At 34.3% G+C, this 25,472-nt stretch overlaps 3 protein-coding genes and 1 non-coding gene across 4 annotated transcripts; 3 read left to right on the plus strand and 1 right to left on the minus strand.

The window, feature by feature from the left end:
* Window positions 1-1,170: 1,170 nt before the first annotated feature.
* Window positions 1,171-5,414, plus strand: LOC118033768 (uncharacterized). Its single transcript, XM_035038864.2, has 3 exons — window positions 1,171-1,388; window positions 2,155-2,217; window positions 2,727-5,414. The coding sequence occupies exon 3, from the start codon at window positions 3,017-3,019 to the stop codon at window positions 5,087-5,089; it is 2,073 nt and encodes a 690-aa protein (XP_034894755.1). The 5' UTR covers window positions 1,171-1,388; window positions 2,155-2,217; window positions 2,727-3,016; the 3' UTR covers window positions 5,090-5,414.
* A 4,081-nt stretch (window positions 5,415-9,495) lies between these two features.
* On the minus strand, window positions 9,496-13,005 carry LOC118033767 (aluminum-activated malate transporter 9). The gene is made up of 6 exons (XM_035038863.2): window positions 12,448-13,005; window positions 12,120-12,260; window positions 11,757-12,026; window positions 11,476-11,615; window positions 11,234-11,380; window positions 9,496-10,289 (listed from the first exon to the last, which is right to left on the minus strand). The coding sequence occupies exons 1-6, from the start codon at window positions 12,743-12,745 to the stop codon at window positions 9,660-9,662; spliced, it is 1,626 nt and encodes a 541-aa protein (XP_034894754.1). The 5' UTR covers window positions 12,746-13,005; the 3' UTR covers window positions 9,496-9,659.
* Window positions 13,006-16,716: 3,711 nt separating this feature from the next.
* Window positions 16,717-16,788, plus strand: TRNAG-UCC (transfer RNA glycine (anticodon UCC)). Its single transcript has one exon. It is a non-coding gene; the product is annotated as a tRNA-Gly (tRNA).
* A 2,988-nt stretch (window positions 16,789-19,776) lies between these two features.
* On the plus strand, window positions 19,777-25,090 carry LOC118033766 (calcium-dependent protein kinase 1). The gene is made up of 9 exons (XM_035038862.2): window positions 19,777-20,235; window positions 21,266-21,552; window positions 22,003-22,146; window positions 22,428-22,580; window positions 23,083-23,195; window positions 23,385-23,552; window positions 24,017-24,144; window positions 24,241-24,340; window positions 24,669-25,090. Exons 1-9 carry the CDS (start codon window positions 19,865-19,867, stop codon window positions 24,750-24,752), a joined length of 1,548 nt encoding a protein of 515 aa, XP_034894753.1. The 5' UTR covers window positions 19,777-19,864; the 3' UTR covers window positions 24,753-25,090.
* The last annotated feature ends 382 nt before the right edge of the window (window positions 25,091-25,472 follow it).

Below are 25,472 nucleotides of genomic sequence, written 5' to 3' on the forward strand. Positions count from 1 at the left end.
AAAAAAAAATGAATGTCCTTATTAATATTGTTGTTAATATAATTTCTTTTTTATTTCCAAGTGAATAAACTCTATTTGTTCAAAAAATTTTTAAGAGTGATCATTAAAAAACCTCCTGAATACTCATTGTTTTATTTATCTTTACTTGTTATTGTCATTAACAGGACATGTAGCGTTGATATTGTTAGCAGCATGCATTAGTAAATACTGTTTTTTTAATTATTTTAGCTAGGAAACTTGTCTGGGCTAAATTGATCAACTCGTGATAGTTTTAGACACTTAGAGACTTAAATGAAATCATATTTTTAGTTGAAGGACTTGTTTGTAGTTTTCCAGATAAATAAAATAAAACGTCATGTCTCTTTGACAGGCAGCGTGGGGCCCATTTTTTGACTGTCTGTGTATCTTATGCCACGCGCTACCTCCCTTGACTGACTTTAACTAGCCCCCCCCCCCCCTTTGCTTTGGTCACTGTCTACATTATATCATTGCCAACATTTCATCTTGCATTATGAAAGTAATTTTATTATGTTCCTCTCTTATACCGTGCTTGGTAGTTGCCCTATTCAAAAATATTTTTTATTTAAAAATATATTAAAATATTTTTTATATTTATACTTTATTTATAATATTATAAAAACTAAAATAACATCAATTTAATTTTTTTAAAATCAAAAATATTTTTGAAATGCATCTAGGCATTATAAGAATTTTCATCCGGCTCCAATATTAAAATTCTTTTCCTAATAAATCTTAAATAAATTATGTAAATTAAAGTACTTTTTATAAAAGAATTCATGAATACAAAGAAAAAATGTAACTTCCTTTCTTATAATAATGTAAATGCACCCCACTTAATATAAAAAAAATATAATTACTCGTTAATATAAGAAAATAAATGTGTTAAATCCCATGTGACAAGATAAAAGTAATAAATACCAAAAAGAAATGCGGGGAAAAAATCTGTCTCCACCAATTAATATCCTTCAATACTAATTACTAAATTAAACTTTCCAAATAAATGATGTGGTCTCCCTTCTTCTCTCTTCTTTTCTTTATTAAAACAAAAAGGAAAATAATTAATTACATCTAGCATTTAATAAGAATAAATCAAAACCTTAAAATAAAATGGAACGTGGGCTGTAATGACTTTAGCACGTGTACCTCACCACCTCCGACGTCTCCTTCTTTTCTTCTATTCATCTTTTCCACCTATCCCTCTCTTCATTTTTTCGCGTCTCTCGCCTCGCTATTTCCTCTCACTCTCCGCCTCCTCTTTTTTATCCCTCTCGCTGCCGTTGCTTCTAAGATCCCTAAGCACTCCCCGTCGTTTGGTCCGTCCGCGTAATCTCCACACCTGATTCCGTCGATTCCAATCAAATCTCGAGGTACTTATAGTTAACATCTTGAATTTGGATTTTGTTTTTCGAATCGGAATTCTTGTGATTCACTTCCTGTCTGGTTGCTGAGAAACTGAAGGAGAGCGTGAAGAATTAGAGGGCTTTTTGTGTTTCTTAATTAGTTGGGCTGAGAAGTTCTTGCTTCAGATAGTCAAATAGTTGAGCTTTATCGGTTTTGGCTTTATTTTTTAGTTTTTTTGGATTTTTTTAAGCAGTCAAACGGGGTAGAATTTTGATTTCTTTTATCATGTCCCATGTTATTTTAGTGTGTTTAGCAAAGCTGCTTAAAACTTGCAGTAATTTTTTGTCTTTTATTGGTTTGCTTGATTAGCAATCAAGGAAGACTGATAAGCCTTTTTTGGCTTAAACTGCTAAAGCCCTTTCTGTGTTTCATTCTTAGCTTTATAGATCTCAATTCGAATATTTGATTTTTGTTATGTTTTCCTCCGTTTATTTGATTAATTTTTGTTTTTTTTTTAATTGAAATTCTGGATAGATAATCAGTGAGTATGCTCCATTTGAATTATGGCAAGAACCAATGTGTCTGATTTCGTTTTGTGAAAGATGTTTGGATTCTTTTTTTTTAATGGATTATATTTGAACTGATATGATGTTTCCGTAATAATTGATGTTTCTTTCTCTTCTTATTCTCAAGAATGATTATTAAGTTTTGACCTGCTGTCAACTTTGCAGCTTTTTTATACTTGTTCATTGTTGATTATCTTATCGAATTCTGCTTTTTTTTTCCTCGTAGATCTGCTGGTGGCACCTGGTTGTTGCGTTTGGTCTCTGCTTATCTTCTGGGGTGTTAAGAGAGGTTTGCTTAAATTTTTGAAGTGTACTGTCCCATTTGGTTAGCATTTCAGAAAAAAAAAAATGTTCTGTTTGAGATCAAATTCATTGCTTTTACTGAGTAATTTTTATGTATTGACTGAATAATTTATAATAGTTACAGCACTAGAATTGTCTTCTTATGTTATTTTTCTCACCATAAGAGTCCCTGATATATTCCTAGCCTGATGGATGTAAAGACTCTTGATTGAATTTGGGAGTATTTGCATTCATGAGCTCTGATGTTGATTCTTATTACCTTCTTAGTGCTGTATTTCACGATGTCTGCAAAAGTACTTCCAAAGCAACTTGTTTTGCTTTAGTTTCTTTCTTTTTTCTTTTCACTTTTGTTTTGTTTTAGTGGGAGTTAATTGTTGCAAGCTTCAATAGATACAAACATTTACTTAATCTCATGAGATGATGTTGAATCTGGTTGCATTTACTTTTTGGTAATGCTTTGATGTATTTTTTCTAATCATAGGACTTGTGAAACAGGAAGGTGGACTAGCATACTGTTATGAAGGAATCTAGTGTGTCCAGATTCATCCTCTTCTGTTCCAACTAATCAGCCTACTTCTGGGTTAAACTACTTAATAAGAAAATGGACCGTTGTGATACATCTGGATTCGTTAGTGGGGGTGGGATGTACCCTTTCAGAGATATCTAACCCTAGTTCTGTAGCTAATTTTTTCGACATCTAACCAAGTTTTGTAGTTTATTTTTCTTGACCCCAGAAGTCAGGTGAACTGTTCATTAAGATTGATCTTAGGTTTGGAAATCACTTTATGTTTAGCCATTGCTTCATGGACAACAGACTCTGGAACCTTGGTTTTGCTCCTGATTGCCCTTCAAATGCATCCAAGATTTCGGGCAGTTCAATGCCCGTTGGAATTGGAGTAGCTGGCGCCAAATTCAGTGCAGATACTGTCTTGCGCCTTGATTCCCTAGGATCTTTGGTTCCCTATGGGTCTCCCTCTAAGGGTATTAAGCGGAAGCGGAATTTGATTGATGGATCCATGGGCCTAAATGTTGGTTCTTCACTATCCCTTGGGCTTCGCCGCTCTTCAAGTTCTTCAGACAGTAAGGGGAGTTCAGCAACTGCTTGCACAGCAATGTCTTCTGCCAAAGAAACTGATGAAGAGTCCTCAATGGATCTTGAATTGGACTTCTCTCTCCATCTTGGCAACGAGAAGATGTCGAGCCCAAAGAAGCCTGCTGGTTCAAATATCAAAGGAATGGAATTGCAGCCCAGGGTTGACTTGGAGTTGAGTCTCTCCACTGGTCCTTCTGAATCTGATATTACTAGCATCCATCCACACTCTAGTTCACTTGAATTTGGCATGGATATGCCGCTGGCAATGGGTGGAGCATCAAATGTGGATGAACGATTGACATCATATAGTTGGAAATCAGGGAGTACATTGCTTCCATTGCAGATTTCCCAGAACAAAGAGGCTAGCTTCTTCAACCAGATTCCAAGAACTAGAGATCCTACTTCCAGTTTTCCAGACCACTCATCTAGTGTGATAACACCAAAAAGTTCAGTCACCTGCACTTCTGGGATAACACAGCAGCAACAGCCATATCAACGCAGTGCTAGCTCAAAGCTATGTCAGGTTGAAGGATGTGGGAAGGGTGCCAGAGGTGCTTCTGGCCGTTGTATTTCACATGGTGGAGGCCGGAGGTGTCAGAAAGCAGGCTGTCACAAGGGAGCCGAGGGCCGAACAGTGTACTGCAAGGCCCATGGGGGTGGACGCCGCTGTGAATTCCTTGGTTGCACAAAAAGTGCCGAAGGTCGCACAGATTTCTGTATTGCCCATGGTGGGGGGCGGAGATGCAGTCGTGAGGGTTGTGCTCGAGCTGCCAGAGGAAAATCTGGTTTGTGCATCCGACATGGTGGGGGTAAGAGATGCCAGAAAGAAAATTGCACAAAGAGTGCTGAAGGTCTATCTGGTCTCTGCATTTCTCATGGAGGTGGTCGGCGATGCCAATTTTTAGGATGCACAAAAGGTGCACAAGGGAGCACCATGTTATGTAAGGCACATGGTGGGGGGAAACGCTGCACTGCTCCAGGATGCACCAAGGGTGCTGAAGGGAGCACTCCTTTTTGTAAAGGCCACGGAGGAGGAAAAAGGTGTGCCTTCCAAGGTGGGGTTTGTAGTAAGAGTGTACACGGAGGGACCAACTTCTGTGTGGCACATGGGGGTGGAAAGAGGTGTGCTGTACCTGAGTGCACAAAGAGTGCAAGAGGACGTACAGATTTTTGTGTCCGTCATGGTGGTGGAAAAAGGTGCAAGGTTGAAGGATGTGGTAAAAGTGCTCAAGGCAGCACCGATTTCTGCAAGGCACATGGTGGAGGGAAGAGATGCTCTTGGGGTCATCCTGGGTCAGAATATGGTAAACTACCTTCTGGTCCTTGTACCTCATTTGCAAGGGGTAAGACAGGTCTCTGTGCGCTTCACAGCGGTTTGGTGCAGGACAAGAGGGTTCATGGTGGTTTCACCCTGGGACCTATGGTCCAGGACCCTAAAATTAGTCAGTCTGAGAAGACGAAAGAAGTTGTCACTGTCGAGGACATGACTGTCGATATTGTGAAGATGGGTACTAGAGCCAGGGATTCATCGGGCAGAACTGCTTCTGATTTGAAACATTTTGGAGTCTCAAATGCTCATCTCTCTGCCAGTGAAGCAGGTCTCTCATCAAGGCCAGTTTTTGTATCAGAAGGCAGGGTGCATGGAGGCAGTTTGATGGCAATGCTTGCTGGTGGTTCTGGTGTTGGCTCATGCAGCAACCAAATTGTAGCTGGAGATCCACCAGAGCCAAGAAAATCATATATTACAACTCAGAACTGGATGTAAGACTTCTTTCACCTGTGTTTATTTGTTCTTAGCTAGTGAAAGACTTTCTAGCTATTTGGGTCCTTCGGATTTATTTGGTCTGTTGGTGTTTAGACCTTGTTCTCATTCATTTGTCAAGATGGAGAGGACATGCAAGATCCTTGACACCGTTGTGTGGGAAAACCAAGTAGGTTAGTCAGCATTAAGTCAGGTCTGGTGTTCTTTTCTTGTAAATATTTCTCTCTTCAGCAGGTTGTGGTGTACTCAGGTTGTAGCCTGTAAGGTCGGTCAGTTTGTCAAACATTCTGGTTATAATAAATCCTTTAAGCAGTATCATGTTCGTTAAGGTTTTGAATCTTATATCTGGTTAGAACTGCTTTGCTGTTGAGCCTGTTTTTCAGAGTGCATGCCTTGCTATGATTCAAGAGCTGTTTGTGGATGCCCAACAAGCTGCGTTGTATACTTGTTGGATATCCAAAGAGGCTATGGACGAGTGGATTTTATTGTGATGTTACCTGCATATCAAATCCTGTAGGAGCACTAATTTGCTTCTCGTGGTGAGAATGTGAGGAAACTAATTGCAGGTGCTTACTCGTGGGCTGAGTGACGCCATGATTTTCAAATTGAATTCGTAAAGTAATTGGAGGACTAGATCAAAAGGTCAAACAAATTAAAAAATGTAACTGCTGAGAAAAAGTACTTTGAATTGATATATATATATATATATATATATATATATATATATATATATATATATATATAGGACAAGGCCAAGCGGCTGGACTCCCTACCACTAGGGCTAATACCCCACGTCGCTGAAGGTTTTTTCCAGCTAGTTGAGAAATTTTCTAGACAAAGTTCAACCTAAACCCGATCTTGTCCTAGTCTAACTAACATATCAAACATGCTATTCTATGCATTTTTATGGGTTCCCATTAGCCAACTTTTCATAAACACAATCCACACATAGTTTTTTCTACACTTTTTATTCCCATACTTTTTAACGCAAATCTAGTATTTATTTTCTAGTAAAATAATCGCACATCGTCGCCAATAACATGCATGGCAAATCAACCAAGGGTTGTTATATCTAGCTAAATCAATTTTTTCATCAATGACACTATCTTTTACAAGAAGAAATTTCAATGCATGGTTTATAAATACACCTGGGCAAGCAAAGCTAGAAGAAAAGCTAGAGGATCGATATAACACAACCACATAATAATTTCTAGCAAGAAAAGCCAACAAAAAACCTAGCTAAAGGCCATGAAAGTCGGGCAAAGTCTTGGAATGCCATGCCAAATATGCACTCCCTGACCTCACCTAATTTTTCTCTTGTTAAATATTTTTTTTCTCTATATACACATACTAACTTAAGCGTTAAATAGTTATTTGTTTCTTAGGGGACTTATTTTTATAGGAATCGCATATTAGCATGGTTTCTCTAGCTAAGGAAATTATTTTTGTGGGAAGTATTTTTCACAGCCTCATCAATGGCATTATTTGTGGAAAACAAGAAGAAAAAAGGTAGTACTCCATTACATACACCAAGTACACGGAGATAACTTTATTTGCATAAAGGAACAAGACAAAACATTTAATGTTAGGGAGGCACAATACTCAAACTCTTTAAATGAGTCAGCACTTCTCAACAGATCCTAGCCATAAGTCACTCCTAAACAGATCTTAGCAACAAGTGTGGATATCTCCATCAATATTTTTCTCTTGAGTCTAATCTTGTTCACATGCTCTTCATCATGAAAAAATAAAAACCCAAAAACAATGTTCACAAGAATGCACAGGTTCCTAAACACCATTCCCAAAGTATAGAAGAATCTCTACTTTAATGTTACACACTCACCTCAGGATTGTATCACTATAAAGGTCAACCTATATAACTATTATGGCCTTACAAATCCTAGGAAGCACATACAAAATATCAAAAGTATTCTAGAGTATGTGATAACAAAGAATGATGCTATGTATAAGATTTTTCCATAACTTTTCATGGATTTGCTAAGGTGTGATATCATAGTCTTGATCCTAGCTCCATCCTAGGTCTTCACGATTTCTATGAAACTCATCTCTCGTTCCAACACCAATATTCCAGTTAAAAAAAGTACAACTAAATCTTTGCTACTATACAATGAAAGAGTCAAAGTACTAGGGCATATCTTTATCGAGGAAATTCTAAGCATAAAAAATATGCTTGAACCTATTGTCACCAAATCCCTGATCAGTGGAGTTTATAACTACTTATTATGGGAACGCCTGTACTTTTTCCATGATAAAACACTTCCTAAAATGAACCAAGTGATGGAGAACTATGTTCGAATAGAGGAAGCTAGTGTGACTAGGAAGGGTCACCATCGTTTCCAAATAACAAAATCTCTATAATATCACTAGTCTCGTACCAAGGAAAACATTCATGATTGCTTGATATTTCTTAGATTTCTAACCACACCTCTCACCACCACACGAGCTAATGTGTTGATCACTATAAAGGGAAAAGATTTAATGCAATACCCACCTCCAATGAAAAATGGTTTAAACATAAGGAATCCCAATAAATTTTGTTTCTTTCATCATTATCATAGACACAATACTTAAAAGTGTCAAGCGCTCAAAAAAGAGAAAGAAAGATTAATCTTTAGATGATACATTCAATAATTTATGAAGAAGGAGATACAACCTAAACAAATAGGAAAAAAGTCCTCATGATACACTGCTTGGGATAATATAAATTTTAGAAATTATATTTCCATTGTCTCTCTCTTTTTTTTTCAAATAAAAAATAGTAGTACTTTTCATGCATCTAACAAAATATCTCCATGAAAATCTCCATATCTCCATAAAATCTTCATGGAAAAGTTTTTTTGTCTTCAAGTTCTCTAAGTCTCCATGATCATTTATCTTAAAAAAAGAAAAAAAAAAAAATAAGGATCCTTCTCAAGGTGTCAATGACCACTTGTCTAAAAAAAAATATAGATTCTTCTTGACTACTCGTAAACATTCTCCTCTAAAAATGTGTTTGTATACACCTTCATAATCCAACTCACTTATTACTAGACTATTTCTCTTTTAGAAACAAAAATTATTCTCTTTCTTGCAAAAACTTAGCAAAGAATTACATGAAGAAACTTCATACAATAAGAATTAATAAAAGTCAAAGGTGCCCTCATACATACCTAGTTATAATAATATTATCATGCAATCATAGCCTAAAAAGGTAATATATATACAAAAAGTATTTTTTCCTTTTAAAGTAATATATGTTTAAAATACTTGGTGGCAAATGATTATGCAAGAAAAAATTAAAAAAAATATTTCCATTCACTTGGGCAAGCCCAAATGGCTAGACTTCCATTTACTTAGGGTAATATCCATGTGGATGGAATCTTTCTAGCCAGTTAGGCATAGCCTAAATGATTGTAAATTTTCTAGCCAAAATACAACCCAAACCTAGTGTTGCCTTAGTTTGATCAATCTACCAAATACTCTCCAGTATATTTTTATGGGTTTCTATGAATCGTCCACACAAACTTTTCATGTACTCTATACACATATGGTTTTTCCTATGCTTTGTTTTGTGCTTTTTATGTAAACTAAGTACCTATTTTTTGGATAATAATCATATATCATCACCACTATTTTTTACTAGTAGCTTGCACAACAATGTAAAGCACATCAATCAAGAGTTGTCTTTACTAGTCAAACCAATTTCCCCGCTAATGATATGATATCTTCAACATGAAGAAATTTCAAGACCTAATTCATAAATACAGTCATGCAAGCAAAGAAAGAAAAAAGGCCAGAAGATCACCATAACACAACCACATAGTAATTTTTAACAACCAAAAAAGCCAGCCAAATGCCATGAAAGCTAAGCAAAACCCTAGGAAACCATGCCAAATATGCACTCCTTTACCTTACCTATTTTTTCTCTTGCTATTGTTGAGAACCTAAGATGAACACTCATGAAAAACTAGTAAATATAAGTTTATTAGAATGGTAAATGCTTGAAGAATCTTCTTGTATTAAAACAGAACAACTTTGGCCAATAAATAGCCTCACAAAACGAAGCTCAAATTGAAATGTGCAGCCCACACTTTTTAATCCTAGAAATGTGGTATATGACTAAGTCAGAATCATATCAAATGACTTATTCCTAAAACAATAGGTCTTATTAACAATAACCGAAACAATCCTGCAATCAAGGACAACTAAAACTTACAGCTAGAAAATCTTAACAGCTATATATGTTTTTCTTGCTTATCAACCTAGTTTCACCAACCAAGAAAATTATTTTTTATGTGAAGTTTTTTTCAAGATCTCATCGACATCAACCCAAAACCCCTCTTTCGTTTTCTGTTGTAAAACCAGTAATGCTATTCATGCTTTAGATTCTTATAAGCTGAAACAAGAAATGAAAAAACTTAAAAAACTGTTTTTTTATTGTTATTTCAGGTGATTACAAGTTATAACAACATCTATTAGAGCCCATAATATTTTTCACTCTCTAATTTATAATTTTCTTTTTGGTAGTATAACTTGCACATTAGGAATGTATCGAAATCTGTATATTTTCCAGCTATACACCCTCATGATTGAATTTGGCCATCTTTGAAAGCTCATCAACTGCTTCAACCAAGTGATCGAGCCTAGCAACAAACTCAATGAGTAAGGAAGTAAAATTGGCAAGTGACAATGCTGCGGTGCTCTCCAATGCTTTCATTCTTGGCAGTAAGTCCATACTGAGACCTCCTTCTTCTTCAAAAGCATCCACTTCCCTTGATGGCCATGAATGGAGTCTTCTTGACTGTTTCCTCATCATCTCATGGTAGGACTCTGTCTGTTGTGGAGGAGTCCCTGAAGGCATGTTTTCGTTTATTTGACTCAAGTTATTTTCTGTACTGTTACTGTCAAACTCGGTTAATGGATTCGAGAGGTCGTACTGGGTGGTTGAAAATGTGACGGGGAGCTTGGTAAGTGGTTTGGAAGAGTTGTCAGGAGGATCAAAATTAGATGTGAGGAGATAAGAGTGCATGTCTATGGCTCGTTGCAGGCGCTCCGTTGCGCTATGAACCTTCTTTAGTAGTGAGGTTTTTGGGCTTCGCTTCATGTTACTAATGTCTTTTCCCAAGCTCCTAACGAGCTCTGCAGCATGTGTTGCTGCTTCCTGAATCTCTGAGTAGAATGTGAACCGGAGGTTGTGAGGTGCCTACAGATAGAAAATAACATCAAAATTAATAATGTTTGCGATATACAATCAGAAAGTAGTTATAGTTTATTAAGTTCTCACTCTATCAGATTTATGTCGAATCGTGTTTCTGAAACCATCTACAGGTTCTACGTCCGACTATATCTAGATGGTCGATTGGCTTAGCGAAAGAAAGGTGGAGAAAAGAACTTCTGCGGGTTGAAGCTTACGTACCAAGTATGAAGTTTCCCATTGAATCGGAAAATCCGAGTTAATCTGCCTTATAGCCAGTGGACTAACAATTTTTTTTTTTTGTACGCATATATAGATGAATACATAGTTTCTATTGTAGACCATATTGTTGTTTTAAAAATTGTTCTTTAGCTGTGCCTTTTCACTTGTATTATCAGTATTTTGGTTACAGATTTCCCAGTTCTGAGATATTTTGGGAGCTCCCACCTATGCATGATGTTTCTTAAATAGTATTCCTATAAATGTGGATCCAGTATAAAATACGAAGACATAGGTCATGCTTACTGTGGATTGAACTACTACTAATCAAGTCACGGGAATCTTTGTATACTTGTTATTATGGGAACAATTCAATTGATATGTGACAAAGAACAAAGAATAAATGGAGATTTATCATTTGTGTGTTATCTCTCAGCGAGTCAATATTCTTATGCCATCCCCTTAATGGAAGCCAATCGAAAGAACAAATACTTCGTATAATTTTGGTTCGAGTCCGATTTGCCTTTCCAAGTGTTCTCTTGTCTTAGATAAATCTAGCTAAGGTAGGCTTTGTTGGTTGCAGGCATATTTGTACACAGTTAGCATCTGATTCTGCTAAAGAAGAATATGAATATCCCGTCTGATAATTTATGCACACCTTAATAAGCAACATTGAAGTTGCACACTGGATGCACACGCATAGATAAAATCAGAGAAAAGTGAAAGGAAAATACCTGAATCTCAGAGTGTAAAACACCATGAAGTGCCATGACCTCATAAGCACAATATCGTAGAACTGCCCCAACTTTAACGTACTCCGACCATGGATAGAAGAAGTGTCCAAACTTGCCATGCGGTGGCTCCCATTTCGCCGAGTTGGCCTTTCAAACAAAGCCAGCAAAAACAATGATCATTGTTAATATTTGCAGTTCAAAATAAGCTAGCCTTGACAGTAAAAGTTTTAACACATATTTACCAAGGATTCAAGTTTTGCAGAGGAATTTAAGGTGCTTTTGCATCTCCTGTAATTTGGCTCATCTGGAAATTCATCCATCACAGTCTTGGAGAACTCTGGATGATCTAGCCCTTCGTCTTCTAAATATTTCTTCACGCATTCTAGAATTCCGGAAAAGAGTACTGGCATTAGTTCCTATCTATATATTATGTGTTCCTCTTAATATATAAACTAATGTGTTGGTGGTAATTTGATAATATATCCATACGCTAAAAATGAAACCTGCAGACCGATTGTCTTACCTTCGAGAGAGTCGGCTACCGAGTTAAAGCTGTTGACAAGTTCCTTGTGCAACTGCTCCCCGGCCCATATAGGAAAAACAAACACATTCACTAGGACTGCTACAAACCCTCCAATGGCAATAGAGTACAGTCGGTCCATTGCTGTTGTTATTGGATTCCCCATCCGATAACCAGATACTATGATCAAGCAGTAGGTAAAGAGTATGACCCTGAACCCATATTCATATGGCACAAGTGATGGCCATAATTTCATGAACGATGTAATAGACCCTACAAATAATATTGCATATGAATGTTATTTAGCATATACTAATTTAATCTCCTTCTGTTGTTCCTAGCATTTCAAAAATTTAGAAGCTTTACCAATCAGAAAGATGCTAATGCCAATTATAATAGGCTCGGCAACCCGGCCCGACTGTATAGCTAACTGAGCAACTGCAATAGCCAATACTCCTGCAAGCAAGCTTCCAAGAGCTCGGTTGAATCCTCGATTAAAAGTTGCACCTTGAGAAAACAACAGCCATAAAGCTTGCAGCTGTTAAGGTAACTTTCTTTTTAATTTTTGCAACTCATTTTTTTAATCTTAATTTCCGGTATAGCACGCAAACAATGGCTTTTCATTTACATACGAGCATGCAAAAAACAAAACCCATAAACATGTGTCTGCAGATAACTGTAATCATACACTTACCAACTGTGTATTCGAACATGATAGCCACGGTGAGGATGGACCAGATGATATTGGTACCGAATATATCATAAGGTGCTCGGAATAGTATAAGCAAGGACACTAGAAGAACAGCTAGGCCAACTTTTAAAGCGAATTTAACTCTGTTGCTATCTTCTTTGGCAAATTCCCATACACTCCAAATCCAGGCCTTACAGGAGGAAAATGCTCCAATGCTGCCTTCTTTGCTGGTACCAGGCAGCTTGGATTTGGTAGCCTCTGGTGGAATGTTGATCTCGAAGCTGCCCTTTTTGCCATTCATTCTCCAGTCAATTATAAACTCTTCCAAGTCTTTCTGCCTGGTTTGCTTTGAATTTTCCGTATTGTTAACTTGAGTTCCTGTTATATTTTCCAAGAAAAAGACTTGAAACTAAGTGAAAAGTTTGAAGCAAAGTAGGGTTCGGATGAGAATGACGAGCTCATAAGAATTGCAGGACTTGATGTTGCTAGATGTGGGATGTTCATGAGAAGGAGAGAGCAATTTAAAGAGTCGGGGGGTGCAAGCTAAGTCGGGGTGCAACTAGGGAAGAAAGTATGTCTAGTCATGATATGATATATAAAGAAAAAGAATAATACAGCAATAATAGAAGAGAAGATGAAAACTTAGGATAAAGATGCTTAACCTCAATAATGCTGCATGGATGAGGAATTAGAATCTAAAAACTGCATGGTAATGCAATTTCAGTCGCCACACACATTTTCTCATTCATAATATCTCACCGTGGGAGATTTTGACGTGGTGATGGTGACAGAGTAGATCGGTAATGGTGACGGCAACAGTGACTGTAATATTGAAAAAGACCAGCCAAGGATTTATTATGTTATACAGAGTATAAAACTGTATTTGGCATCCAAATATATACACATTTTGCATCATGCCATATTATTATTATTATTATTTATTTGTTTTGTTATCTGGTTTGCTTTTTCATTAATATTAATTTACTTTTTTCAGCATATGTCGAAAATTTCGAACTTTCTACTGATAGGAACATGTGCACTTCTTGTGAATCGCTCTTCACGGTTATCAATCCAGTCCATCAGCCAAAACTAGTAGGATTGTTAAAACCTGAACCACTCAGATCAGTATTTGTATAAATGATACACAAAAGATTAGCGTATGGCTCTGCCACAAACGGAAATCAGCAAATCATCAAAAAGGTTAAAAACAAATAGTAGAAAAATAAAAACGGCACCGGAATTTGTTAGGTGACGATTTCTGGTCATTTGGTTACTGCAATTCTCGCCAATTTGTTAAAGGCTCCATGAAGTTACCATAAAAGCAACACGATAGAGAGGTTAGAACAAGCTGCTGGAACTCCTTATGTGAAGATGCCTTTTTACTTTCTTCATGTGGGAATATTCCCTTGACAGAGACAGCTAAGCTCCGATATTTGTTTTCAATGTTCAAGTTGTTCAATTTCAGTTCCTTTTTACTTTAAAAATAATATAAATCATATTTTAACACCTCACCTAACAACTTAAATTATTATATTGAGATAATTCTTTAACATAAAAAGATATGTTAGAAAATAATATAAATTATATTTTAGAATCTTATCTAACAGATAATTAAGCTATTAAGTTAAGATGATTCATTGATATGGTATCAGAGCTTTAATAACCTAGTTGTCACACATTCGAATCTTATTATCCTTATTTATTTGATAAAAATTAAACACAATATAATATAAATTTATACAAATTTCAAGCTTAAAGAACTTTCATTTGAAGAGATGTGTTAAAGAATAATATAAATTATATTCTAAGACCTCACCTAATAGCTTAAAGCTATTGGGTTGAGATGGTTCTTTAACATTATCTTCTTCCGTTGCTCTAAAAATAATTTCTAAGGTATAAGTTTATTACGTCAGGAATTTAGTGGTTTATGCTATTCTTCTTCTTCTATCACTATCCTTATTGAAGTATTAAAGGTATTAATTTTGGAAATGAAAAACGAATAGATTCTTTGAGTTTTCATTGCACTGGATTGTTGATGGCTTGCCAAGCGATATTCACCCTACATCGCAGTGAGGAACAAATGAATGGGTAACAAAAACCTCTGCACTTTTTTCTACTTTTTTCCCTCTTGAAATCCTTAGAAATTCTTAGCTTAGCTGAAAATAATTCTAACTATCAATACCAGGCTTTGCTATTCTTTAGGAACAATTTGCCCAAAACTTTAGCTATGAGAACATAATTTCAGGCTGGGGAATATATTCCAGGGATAAAGTTAAGAAAATTGTTTTGTTTTCTGGTCTTGAGAAAATCAATGAGAAGAATACTGTGAAGATTACAAGTTCTGAGAACCTTTTGACCAAGAGTCATGCAACTAGTCAAGAAAATGTTTTTAACTCAATGATTATCTAACTAGCAGAAGCCGCCCTCACTCGGTTGTTTGAGTCCTGAATAATATATACTAGCAATTCAAGCTCCATCTATTGTCACACAGTGGATGATGCATTGCATACAAGACGGGGAAAAATGTTAGAAGAATAATCTCGATTCTGCCACCATAAGGATTTAATGGCTTCTATTGTCTCTTAACAGATCTGGATTGCATATGGTGACAAGAATCTATACATGCAACAGATGATAATAGAGGTCCGATTAGTATTTCTCGATTTTCTTCCTCAAGCTTCTCGAGCAATGTTAAGGCCCTGCACGATTTTCAGAATGTTTGCTCTTATATATGGGGTTCATAGTTGATAGAACCTGCAGCTTTAAATGGCTAGCTACTGGTGACTTTATATCCTTTCAGCAAAAACAACTCTAGCTAATATCTTGCTGTTTCCTACTCGTTGAAAATCTGAGTTCACTAATGCAATCCTTCTCTCACTCTCTCCATCTCCCAGAGTACATTCTCCATTTCGGAGAACATGGATGTTCTACGTGGAAATCTTGTCAGGATCGGCCTGTAAAACACTCTGTCTGCCACAAGAATTTGTTCCGTTGTTACAATCTCCTGCATGCATCTTAACCTCTCAATTGATCACCATCACCTACATTGAGTATATCTATAGTCATCTGTCTCATTCAATTCTCTTTGTATCTTCATCTCTCACTTCATTTCCGCAAACACAGATGCCTTGTATCGAAAAGAAATTCGCATTCATCACGCTCAGTCGGAGTTCCATGAGTGATATCTCTAGTGCTTTGTATCTTTAGTTTGATGTGTTCATTTGAGGTTGAAAATTAAGATCATTTCTATACAATATTGACAAGAAGCGTATCATGGTTAAGGAATTCAAAAGGAGAATTCAACGATCATTATTCTGCAGGAATAAAAACCAAGATTGCTTTCATATTATCTGCCAATGCTGGATAATAATACCGCCACTAAAATAATAACATCCCATTGAAATTCACTGCTATACCCTTTATAGCTTCTGCTGTTAAAATGGCATATATTTGTTTTATTTCTTTCTTGGCTTCTTTACTTTTAACTTTTTGACCTTTAAGCATTGAAACGGAAATATTTGATAGGAATCCGAAAACTTTCTGGTACTAACATGTGTGTGTGGTCATGGTGTGCAAGAGCCTAACATTCAAGTCTCAACTATACATACATACATACATCCATACATACATACAGCCATACCCAACAAATTATAAATGGAATTGGATGCCTAAGTGATTGAAAGCTAACTAGCAAGAAACCAATACTATTCCATGATCCCAAAAAAATACAAGGACCTGTGGAGATGCAAATGGACCACCTCCTTGAATTCTCTTCACCACAATCATAGAGGATATTAGAACATGTGAATTTATTTCTGTGATTCTATAACATTTGTCCGATTTCAATTGGGCTATCAAGTGTCTAACATTAATTTCAAACTCCTTTGCAAATGGGGAACCAGAAAAGGAAAGAATAGGTCCGGTTATTAGCTGTTTTAGGACATCGACAAACCAGACCATGGACAATATGCCTCGTTATATATATATATATATATATATATATAGACATACACACACACACACTTGCGCGCGCGCGCACTTGCCAATTAAATTGGTATTTTGAAATGTAGTAACCATGAAGGAATGAATGAGTTTCTAGGCAAGAATCAAATTATAAAGACAGTGAAAATTAGAAACTAAAAACGTGAATTTCTGAGGAACTACGGACTGCATATTCCAAAGTCATGCCTTGAATTATTGCCATCAACTGTTTATCTGCATGAGACAAAGTACTAGAAAAAATAATATTTTAAACCTATTTATTCGTGAAAGGCGTTTGTAGTCCAACGGTTAGGATAATTGCCTTCCAAGCAATAGACCCGGGTTCGACTCCCGGCAAACGCAAGTTTTTCTTTCTATAGCTTATAGACTTTTAAATAAACTAGTTTTCACGTCTATTATTCATCCATTTTGTAGTATTCCCGCTATGTTTTTCGCTCAATTTTCTTTTTTCAATTGCAATCTACGATAAAACAACTGACAACCGGTCAAAAATTGTTAAATTGGGTCTTTCACTGTAGGTGAATAAAATTGGATCAGTACAAATTTCTTAAGATGAATAAAATTAATAAAAAGAAACCATTTAAGAGATGACCGGTGTTAAAAGGTTTTTTTTTTTTTATGATTTTGGATTCTAACCTTGTGGTTGCTTATATGATAGTTATTAAAAGCTTATATAATCGTTAATTTCAAGGCCAGTAAAATTAGTCAAAACGCATGTAAGCTGACCCGAATACCTATATTAATTATATAAAAAAAAAATAATAATAATAAAGAGATCAAAGCACATAGAAATATCATGTACAATCTAAAATTTGGAGTGAAAGATTATTTTAGTCCTTCTATACTCTTTTTCTTTAAAATTCCTATTTGTTGTGAATTTAATTTTGATGCAAAAAAAAAATTATTATTTTTCAATCCCTAAGTTTAAAAGAAAAAAAATGAAAATTGATAGATTTTAGTGAGAACAAAAATAAGAGTCATCGGTTTTCATTTAATATTACCACTAAAAAATTTAATTTTGTTGTTGACGAGTTTTATTTAGAAGAGTTTAATAATTATTATTTTAAATTTTAATGTTGTCTAGAAAATAAATTGAGATAAAAAAGAAACTTTTTATAATGTTTGATTTTATGTTTTTATAATATTTTTCAGGTTAATAAATTACTTTTTCAGAGTAATAAGTAATACTTTACAACGTGTGGGGAAAGCACTGTAGTTTTCCTCACATGTTATTGTGGATTGCTATTGTGCCTATCTTTTTTTTTTTTTGTGTTTTTCTAAAAACAAGAATTCCCAATTTTTTTTTTATTCTATTAGTTTTTGTATTTGTTGATTTTATTTTTTTTAATATTGAACTAGTTATAAATTTAGCTTTGTATTTTTTTTTTAAATACTGTGAATTTCTAAAATATTTCCTCACTTAATTTTTTTTTATTATGATTTTTTCAAAATTATTTTTCGATTTTATTTTTTTTATTTTTTTTCTCCATTTTTTTTCACAAAATTATCTTTGTCGATTTTATTTTTTTAATATTAAGCTGGTTAAGAATTTAACTTTATATTTTTTTTCTTTAAAACATTATGAATTGTTACAAAGTTTCCATACATAATTTTTTTTTATATACTTTTTGTTAAAAAACTTTATCGATTTTATTTTTTTAATATTGAGTTAGTTGAGAATTACAATTGTAATTTTTCTCATAAAATATTATAGATTGCTACAGTATTTTTCTACATGGTTTTTTTTTTATGATATTGTTCAAAATTGTATTTGTTAATTTATTTTTTTAATATGGAGTTTGCTGAGAATTTAGCTTTGTAAATTTTTTTTTAAACATTGTAGATTACTACAGTATTTCCTTACATAGTTTTGTTTTGTTTTTTTTATTATTTTAAATTATTTTTGTTGATTTTATTTTTTAATATCAAACTGGTTGAAAATTACAACTATAATATATTATGAAAGTACTATAGCTTTTTTCATAAATTAATGTGGATTGCTACAATGTTTTTCTCACGTGATTTTTTTTGTTATAATTTTAAAAAAAATTATATTTATTAATTATATTTTTTTAATATTTATTTATAATTGTATGACCCTCAAATATATTTATTTCATAAACATATATTACCACGCTGATATACCATCTAATAGTATGTGATAATGCGTCGGCTGATATTTTTTTTTGGAAAAACAATAAAGGTAGATGGATAAAACAAAGAAAAAAGTTACGGATGCTAGGCGAATGGGTCTAGACTTGCATACCCACACGCCTAGACTATTTTAGATAGATAGCACTTTTGGTAGGCTCATCCACCCAGCATTTTTTTATCTTTTTTTTCTTTATTTAAATTTAAATTAATTTAAATAGATTAATTAAGAATATGTTTAGAATGTTTTGCCAAAAGTTCTTCAATTTTAATTGCAATACATTAAAATAAATAAATTAAAAATATTTTTAGAATATTATTTGATAAAATATCATTTGATTTTTGCTTGATTTTCAAATAATATTATATTGTATTTTTACCTATATATTTTTTCCTATATTTAAAAAAAAATGAGCTCAATAATTAGACCAGGGGTTTCAACTTGAGAAGTATTTTTTATCATTATTTTTAATCATTCAAATTTCTTTAAGTATGTCTTATGATTGCTTTTAATTTTTATAAAATAAATCACTCAAAATAAAAAATTATATTATTTTTGCTAAAGTTAAAAATATTGATAAGAAAAGGATGAATTATACTAGTAAATTATTTTGTTTTGATGAAATTCAAATTATTATTATTTTTTTAATATTATTATTATATAATTAAATAAAAATAAAGCGTTTCTTTGCAGTGCAAAATTAAATATCTTATTTGATATTTGTTTCTCAACTTAATTTTTAATTAAAAATAACAGTTCATATATCAAATTTTAACTTCATAATTAAAAAAATATTTGTTACTATAAAACAAGTTAACAAGATTTATATATTTTTTTATATTTAAAAAATGATATGAGGATAACATATCACGAAACAATTATTTAGGTTAAATTTTTTTTTATCCAAGTATTATATTTGCATTGTATAATCCCGCCAATTAGAAAAAATTCTCTAATTAATTAAAATCAAGAATAGCTAATTTAGGTCATTAATTTAATTAAGTACATTAAATACTCATGTTTTTGAGATTCACAATGTGAATCATATAATTGTTTCCAAATGTAAGCTTTCAACTGGATGGCCAGCTGAAACCAGATACGATTTACCATACGCTTGTCACACAATAAACCACCCCAAGCAAGCCCATTTCAGTAATTCACTACCTCTCCCCCACCCTCAACAAGACAAGATTCCTCTCAAACCGCCCCGTCTTAACTCCTCTTTCTTGCATTGACTATCATTTGACTAAAATACCCCTCCCCAAAATGGGAAACTGCAACAGCCTTGCCTCCTCTTCCTCCAACACCACCAACCACCGCAACCCTCCTCCTTCTAACGGTGGCATCAAAGTCCTTCCTCCAAATGCCTCTCCACCACCGCGATCTCAATTCCTCCACCACTCCTTGGCCGCAGTCGGCAGAGTCCTCGGGCGGCCGATGGAGGATGTAAGAAATACATACACATTTGGTCGCGAGGTAGGTCGCGGCCAGTTTGGAGTCACATACTCAGTGACTCACAAGGAGACTAAACAGCACTTCGCTTGCAAGTCAATTGCTAAACGGAAGCTCATCAATCGTGATGATATTGAAGATGTTCTCCGTGAAGTACAGATCATGCATCACCTTACTGGTCACAGGTCTACCGCACAGCTTCGCTAATTAATGGATTAACTAAAAATACAGATTTAAGCTTAATTAACTTTAATTGCAGATTTGAATGAGTTTTCTGTTTGCTTTTTCGATTGATTGATTGGAGTTGAAAATGCAAAATCTGAGCTGTTTAGCTCTTATCTGGTTAATTAGATTGACAAAATTTGAGCAATTTAGTTCCTTTTGTTAATTAAAAATGCAAATCTGAGCTATTTTAGGTGTCTTTGGTTAATGAAAAGCAATGCAAATTTTTTACCTTGTAGGACTATGGTTAATTTTAAAAAAAAAATTGCAAAAATTTGTGATCCTTCTTGTTGGTTAATTAATAATGCGAAATTTGAGCATTCAAGGGATTTGGTCATTGAAAATTCTCAAAATTTGAGATCCTTAGGTCATTTGTTTAATTAGTAATGTGAATTTGAGCTCATTAGTTCTTTTGGTTGATTAAAAATGTAAATTTGAACATCACCTGTTAGTTTCTGTTTTGATTGATTTGAACTCTTAAAAGTCCTTGAGTTTCTTCAAGTAAGAATGCGATAGGATGGGAGGGGAGGGGATTTGCAAGGATGGGCGTTTTGAAGTTTTTTGATTGATTAGAGATAGTAAGTGAAGATGGAAATTTAAGCTTTTTGGATCTTTGATTAGTTAAAAATGCAATTTTTTGCTCCTTGGGTCTTTGGTTAATTAAAGCAAGTTTAAGTGATTTTTTATTCTTTTGTTTGATTAAGTAAAAAAAATAAAAGAAGCAAATTCGAGCTCTTTAGTTCTTTTGGCTATTTAAAAACAAAAAATTGAGCTCTTTAGTTCTTTTGGTTAATTAAAAAATGCAACATTCATACTTTTAGTTATTTTGGTTAATTAGAACTCCAAATTTGATCCTTAGTTCGTTTGATTAATTAAAACACAAAATTTAAGTTTTTTTAACTTAAGTTAATCAAATATACAACTTTGAGCTGTTTAAATTTTATTGACTGGTTAAAAATGTGAACTTGAAATTTTTTAGTTTCCTTGTATCAGGAATGTAGTGGAATTGAAGGGAGCTTACGAGGATCGGCATTCAGTGAATTTAATAATGGAGTTGTGTGAAGGAGGGGAGTTGTTTGATCGGATATTAACAAAAGGGCATTATTCAGAGAGAGCCGCAGCCAATTTGTGCAGGCAAATTGTAACTGTTGTGCATAATTGTCACACAATGGGAGTGATTCATAGGGATTTGAAGCCCGAGAATTTCCTTTTTTTGAGTACTCATGAGGATTCCCCTTTGAAGGCTACTGATTTTGGGCTCTCTGTGTTTTTTAAGCCAGGTGATAGTTTTATGGTTAATTGAAGGCAGTATAATTGTAATGCTTTGAAGTTATGGACTATTAAATATATTTACTTATTGCACTGTAAGATTCTATCTTATCACTTTGTAATTTAATTAACTGTTTTGTTTTACAAATGATAAGGTATAGGGATAGTTACAAAAATCCTCCTATAGTTTGATGTGAATTTCACATTCCCTCCATACTTTCATAAATTATACTTTCCATTCTGTAGTTTATATGTTCAATAACAGTTTACATCCTCAACAATGCATTTTATTTGAATTTTTTGTTTGATCTAGGATGTAAAGTGTAATTCATGAAAGTATAGAGGGAAAGTGAAATTTAGATCAAACTTTAGGAGGGTTTTTGTAATTATCTCTAAGGTATATTATTACTGATGGCTTACTGGTGATAACTTTTAACTCCACAGTCTGTGTGTGTTTGCAGGAGATGTGTTTAAAGACCTTGTTGGAAGTGCTTATTATGTAGCTCCTGAAGTATTGCGACGAAATTATGGAGCTGAGGTTGACATTTGGAGTGCTGGGGTTATATTATATATTCTTCTGAGTGGTGTTCCACCATTCTGGGGAGGTGTGGCTTTTGAACTTAATTGAGATTACATAATTTGGATAAATTGTTGATGCTGATATCATTGTTTTTATATATGCTATATATTTGCAACATTTCTGAAGAAGATATTTGGCAGAACTTGATTTTTTTCTGGTTGTAAATTAATTTTGTATTAATAAAGTTGTAGCTAAGATTTCTACTCCATTTTTGGAGTGTATGATGACCAAACTAATTGATAATGTACAATACTTAGATGTGGTGAGTGGTTGTGCCTCTCACCCTTTTCTTTGTTTCATATGCAGAGACTGAACAGGCCATCTTTGATTCTATTCTCCGGGGACATATCGATTTCTCCTCTGCTCCATGGCCTTCCATAACTAGTAGTGCCAAAGATCTCGTGAAACAGATGCTAAGAGCTGATCCAAAGGAACGACTTTCGGCAGTTGAAGTTCTAAGTAAGTCTTACTCCTTAAGCAAGTTCTTTTTGGAGATAAAACTAAAAGTGGTTTGAAGGTTTTATTTATTAACTCCTAGAGTTCTGCATTTGATTTCTTCTTCCCTATGTTCTTTTATTCACTGTTTCATATGCCCTCCTTGCAAAAGAAAAAAGTAAGAAAGAAAGAAAGTAAGAAAGAAAGGAGAAAGATCCAACTAAACACACCCCAAAGTTTGTGCCATGGTTCATGATTTGGAGTTATGATTGCATGAAGTTCCATGTGCTTGTTTTCATTTTTGTTGGTTGGAACCTGGCATCTTTGCTTGTTGTTGCTTGATCCAAGTGACCAAGCCATCCCCCCTGTAAAAATAAGATTGGCTACTATTGAGAACTGCCAATATTATCTTCATTTTGCCTCCTTCCCACTCTTTGAATACATGGTGTCCATAGTTTTGCTTCAAGTTCTTTTGCCCTTGTAAATGGTGGAGACTTGATTAGACTAAAAATGCCATGCAATGCAGATCATCCATGGATGCGAGAAGATGGTGCCCCTGATAAGCCTCTTGATATTGCTGTTTTAACTAGAATGAAACAATTCAGGGCAATGAACAAACTGAAAAAAATAGCACTGAAGGTGAGAAATTTTCTCTCTTTGGTTGAAATTTATATTGTCATTTTTTTTAATGGATGATCATTCAAAATTGAAAAGTTCAAGCTGGGATGCTATGTTGTTTTTCTAAACGCAAAGAAACCCAGAGGATAAAGCAGAAAAGAAAATGTCCGTCATTCTTATTGTAGAGACAAATGTCTCTTCTTTCTTCAGGTAATTGCCGAAAACCTTTCCGAGGAAGAAATTATGGGCTTGAAGGAAATGTTCAAATCTATAGACACAGACAACAATGGAACAATCACTTTTGAAGAGTTGAAAGCTGGTCTTCCAAAACTGGGTACTAAGCTTTCTGAGTCCGAAGTGAGGCAGTTAATGGAAGCGGTACAATATATTCTTTTCTGTTCCTTATGTCTGCCTGAGCTTAATGATGCCTTCATGTTCTTTTTTATTCTATTCAAGCACACAGAGCAATTGAGTGTAATCCTGTAGGAGCATTTATCATTCTCAATCCTTATTTTGTTTAAGCAGTCGACTCTTCACAGACAGGAGCTCTAGTTTCTGATCAGGATTAAAGAAGGAAGCCATTATGGTTGAGAACTAATGTGGATATTCATCACATGGACTCTTATAAATTAGGAAAATAGAACCGTTTATTTCACTTATAGCTTTAAAATGTAATTACAATGTTCAAGAATGAAGGAATAGCTCAAATCAACAGCAGAGAAATGCAACATTTTTCCAAGGCAGATCTTTATGGTTTCCTCAGATACATTAGATGCATGTTTGTTTCTCCTTTTGATGATCTGTTCTGTGGTTCAGATGAGATTGATGAGCTGCTTTTTCAGGCTGATGTTGATGGAAACGGAACAATTGATTACATTGAGTTTATAACAGCTACCATGCACATGAATAGAATGGAAAGAGAGGACCATCTATACAAGGCATTTGAATATTTTGACAAGGACAAGAGCGGGTATTTACTGTTACTTCTCTATCACTTTGTACTTCTGTGAATATTCCCCCCCTGTACTTGTATGTGAACATTGGTTTATCTTGTGTTTATATATAGGTACATCACAATGGAAGAGTTGGAGCAAGCCCTTATGAAATATAATATGGGTGATTCCAAAACAATAAAAGAGATCATTGCAGAAGTTGACACAGACCATGTGCGTTTCTTGCTTAATCTATGTTTTCTGCTGATTTTGCTTCTTTTGAGGTCAAGGAACAGAAAAATGTAGTTTCGTTTACCAAAACTTGTCTGTGGAACTAATCTCCAGAAGTGATTTGAGTGCACAGTTGTTTCATGCCCTAGAGAATTTGGTTTCTAAAACTGTCATTTAAATTAGTGAGGAACCGGGACCTCTTTTACTAAAAGAAGTTTCATCGCCCCTGATAGTGTTAATTTGCTATGTTGACACCGTGGGAGAATACAACTATATTTCAAAATTGCCTCTTTGAAATCATGAATTAATATTTTCTCAACTCCTTTTGCAGGATGGAAGGATTAACTACGAAGAGTTTGTAGCCATGATGAGAAAAGGCAATCCTGAGTTGGCCTCGAACAGACGGCGCAAATGAGCTTGGTGCATTTTGATTTCTCCTGGCATCAATTTGCGAATCAACTACTTATTAATGTATTTATGCTGTTGTATCATGACAAAGATAGATGTTTGACCTCAGTTTGGCCACCTTCTCACAACAAACACTCCTCTTTGGAATCTGTTGTTACCTGCCATCCGCTTTGCACAGAGAAATTGACAAGCGTGGCATCATATTTTGCGAGAACTTTTTCATTTTTGTACTTGAGATTTATGAAATACTTATTTACTGGTTAGGGTCTGCATTGTACAATTTGTTGATTCTGTCCTTGTGCACCTTCTTGTGCCCACATAATATTTACGACTTTTTTTTTTTTCTTCCAGTTTTCCTAGAACCGACACTGCCTGCTCGTTCCAAATTGCACCATTACACGTAAAATACAATGTAGATTTAAGGTTAATTTAAGTAAATATTAGAAGAATTTGTATAAAATTTAAATTTAAAGATGTAATTAATAATTTTAATAGACTGTTATAATTTAATTAGATCTATAATTAAATTACAACAATCTATTAAAATTATTAATTATTAATTAAGTGTAAGGACTTAATTATATTTTTAATGGGTCAAATAATTTTATTAAGGATTTAATTGGTGAAAATTAAGTTTTGAAGCCTAATTTGGGTTTAATTGAAGAGATTGAAATTCTAAAAAATCAAATTTAACTTTTATAAACTTAATTGAATGAAATCATGTGTG

Source organism: Populus alba, chromosome 1 (assembly GCF_005239225.2).
Source record: "Populus alba chromosome 1, ASM523922v2, whole genome shotgun sequence".
In the NCBI taxonomy this organism is placed as follows: domain Eukaryota; kingdom Viridiplantae; phylum Streptophyta; class Magnoliopsida; order Malpighiales; family Salicaceae; genus Populus; species Populus alba.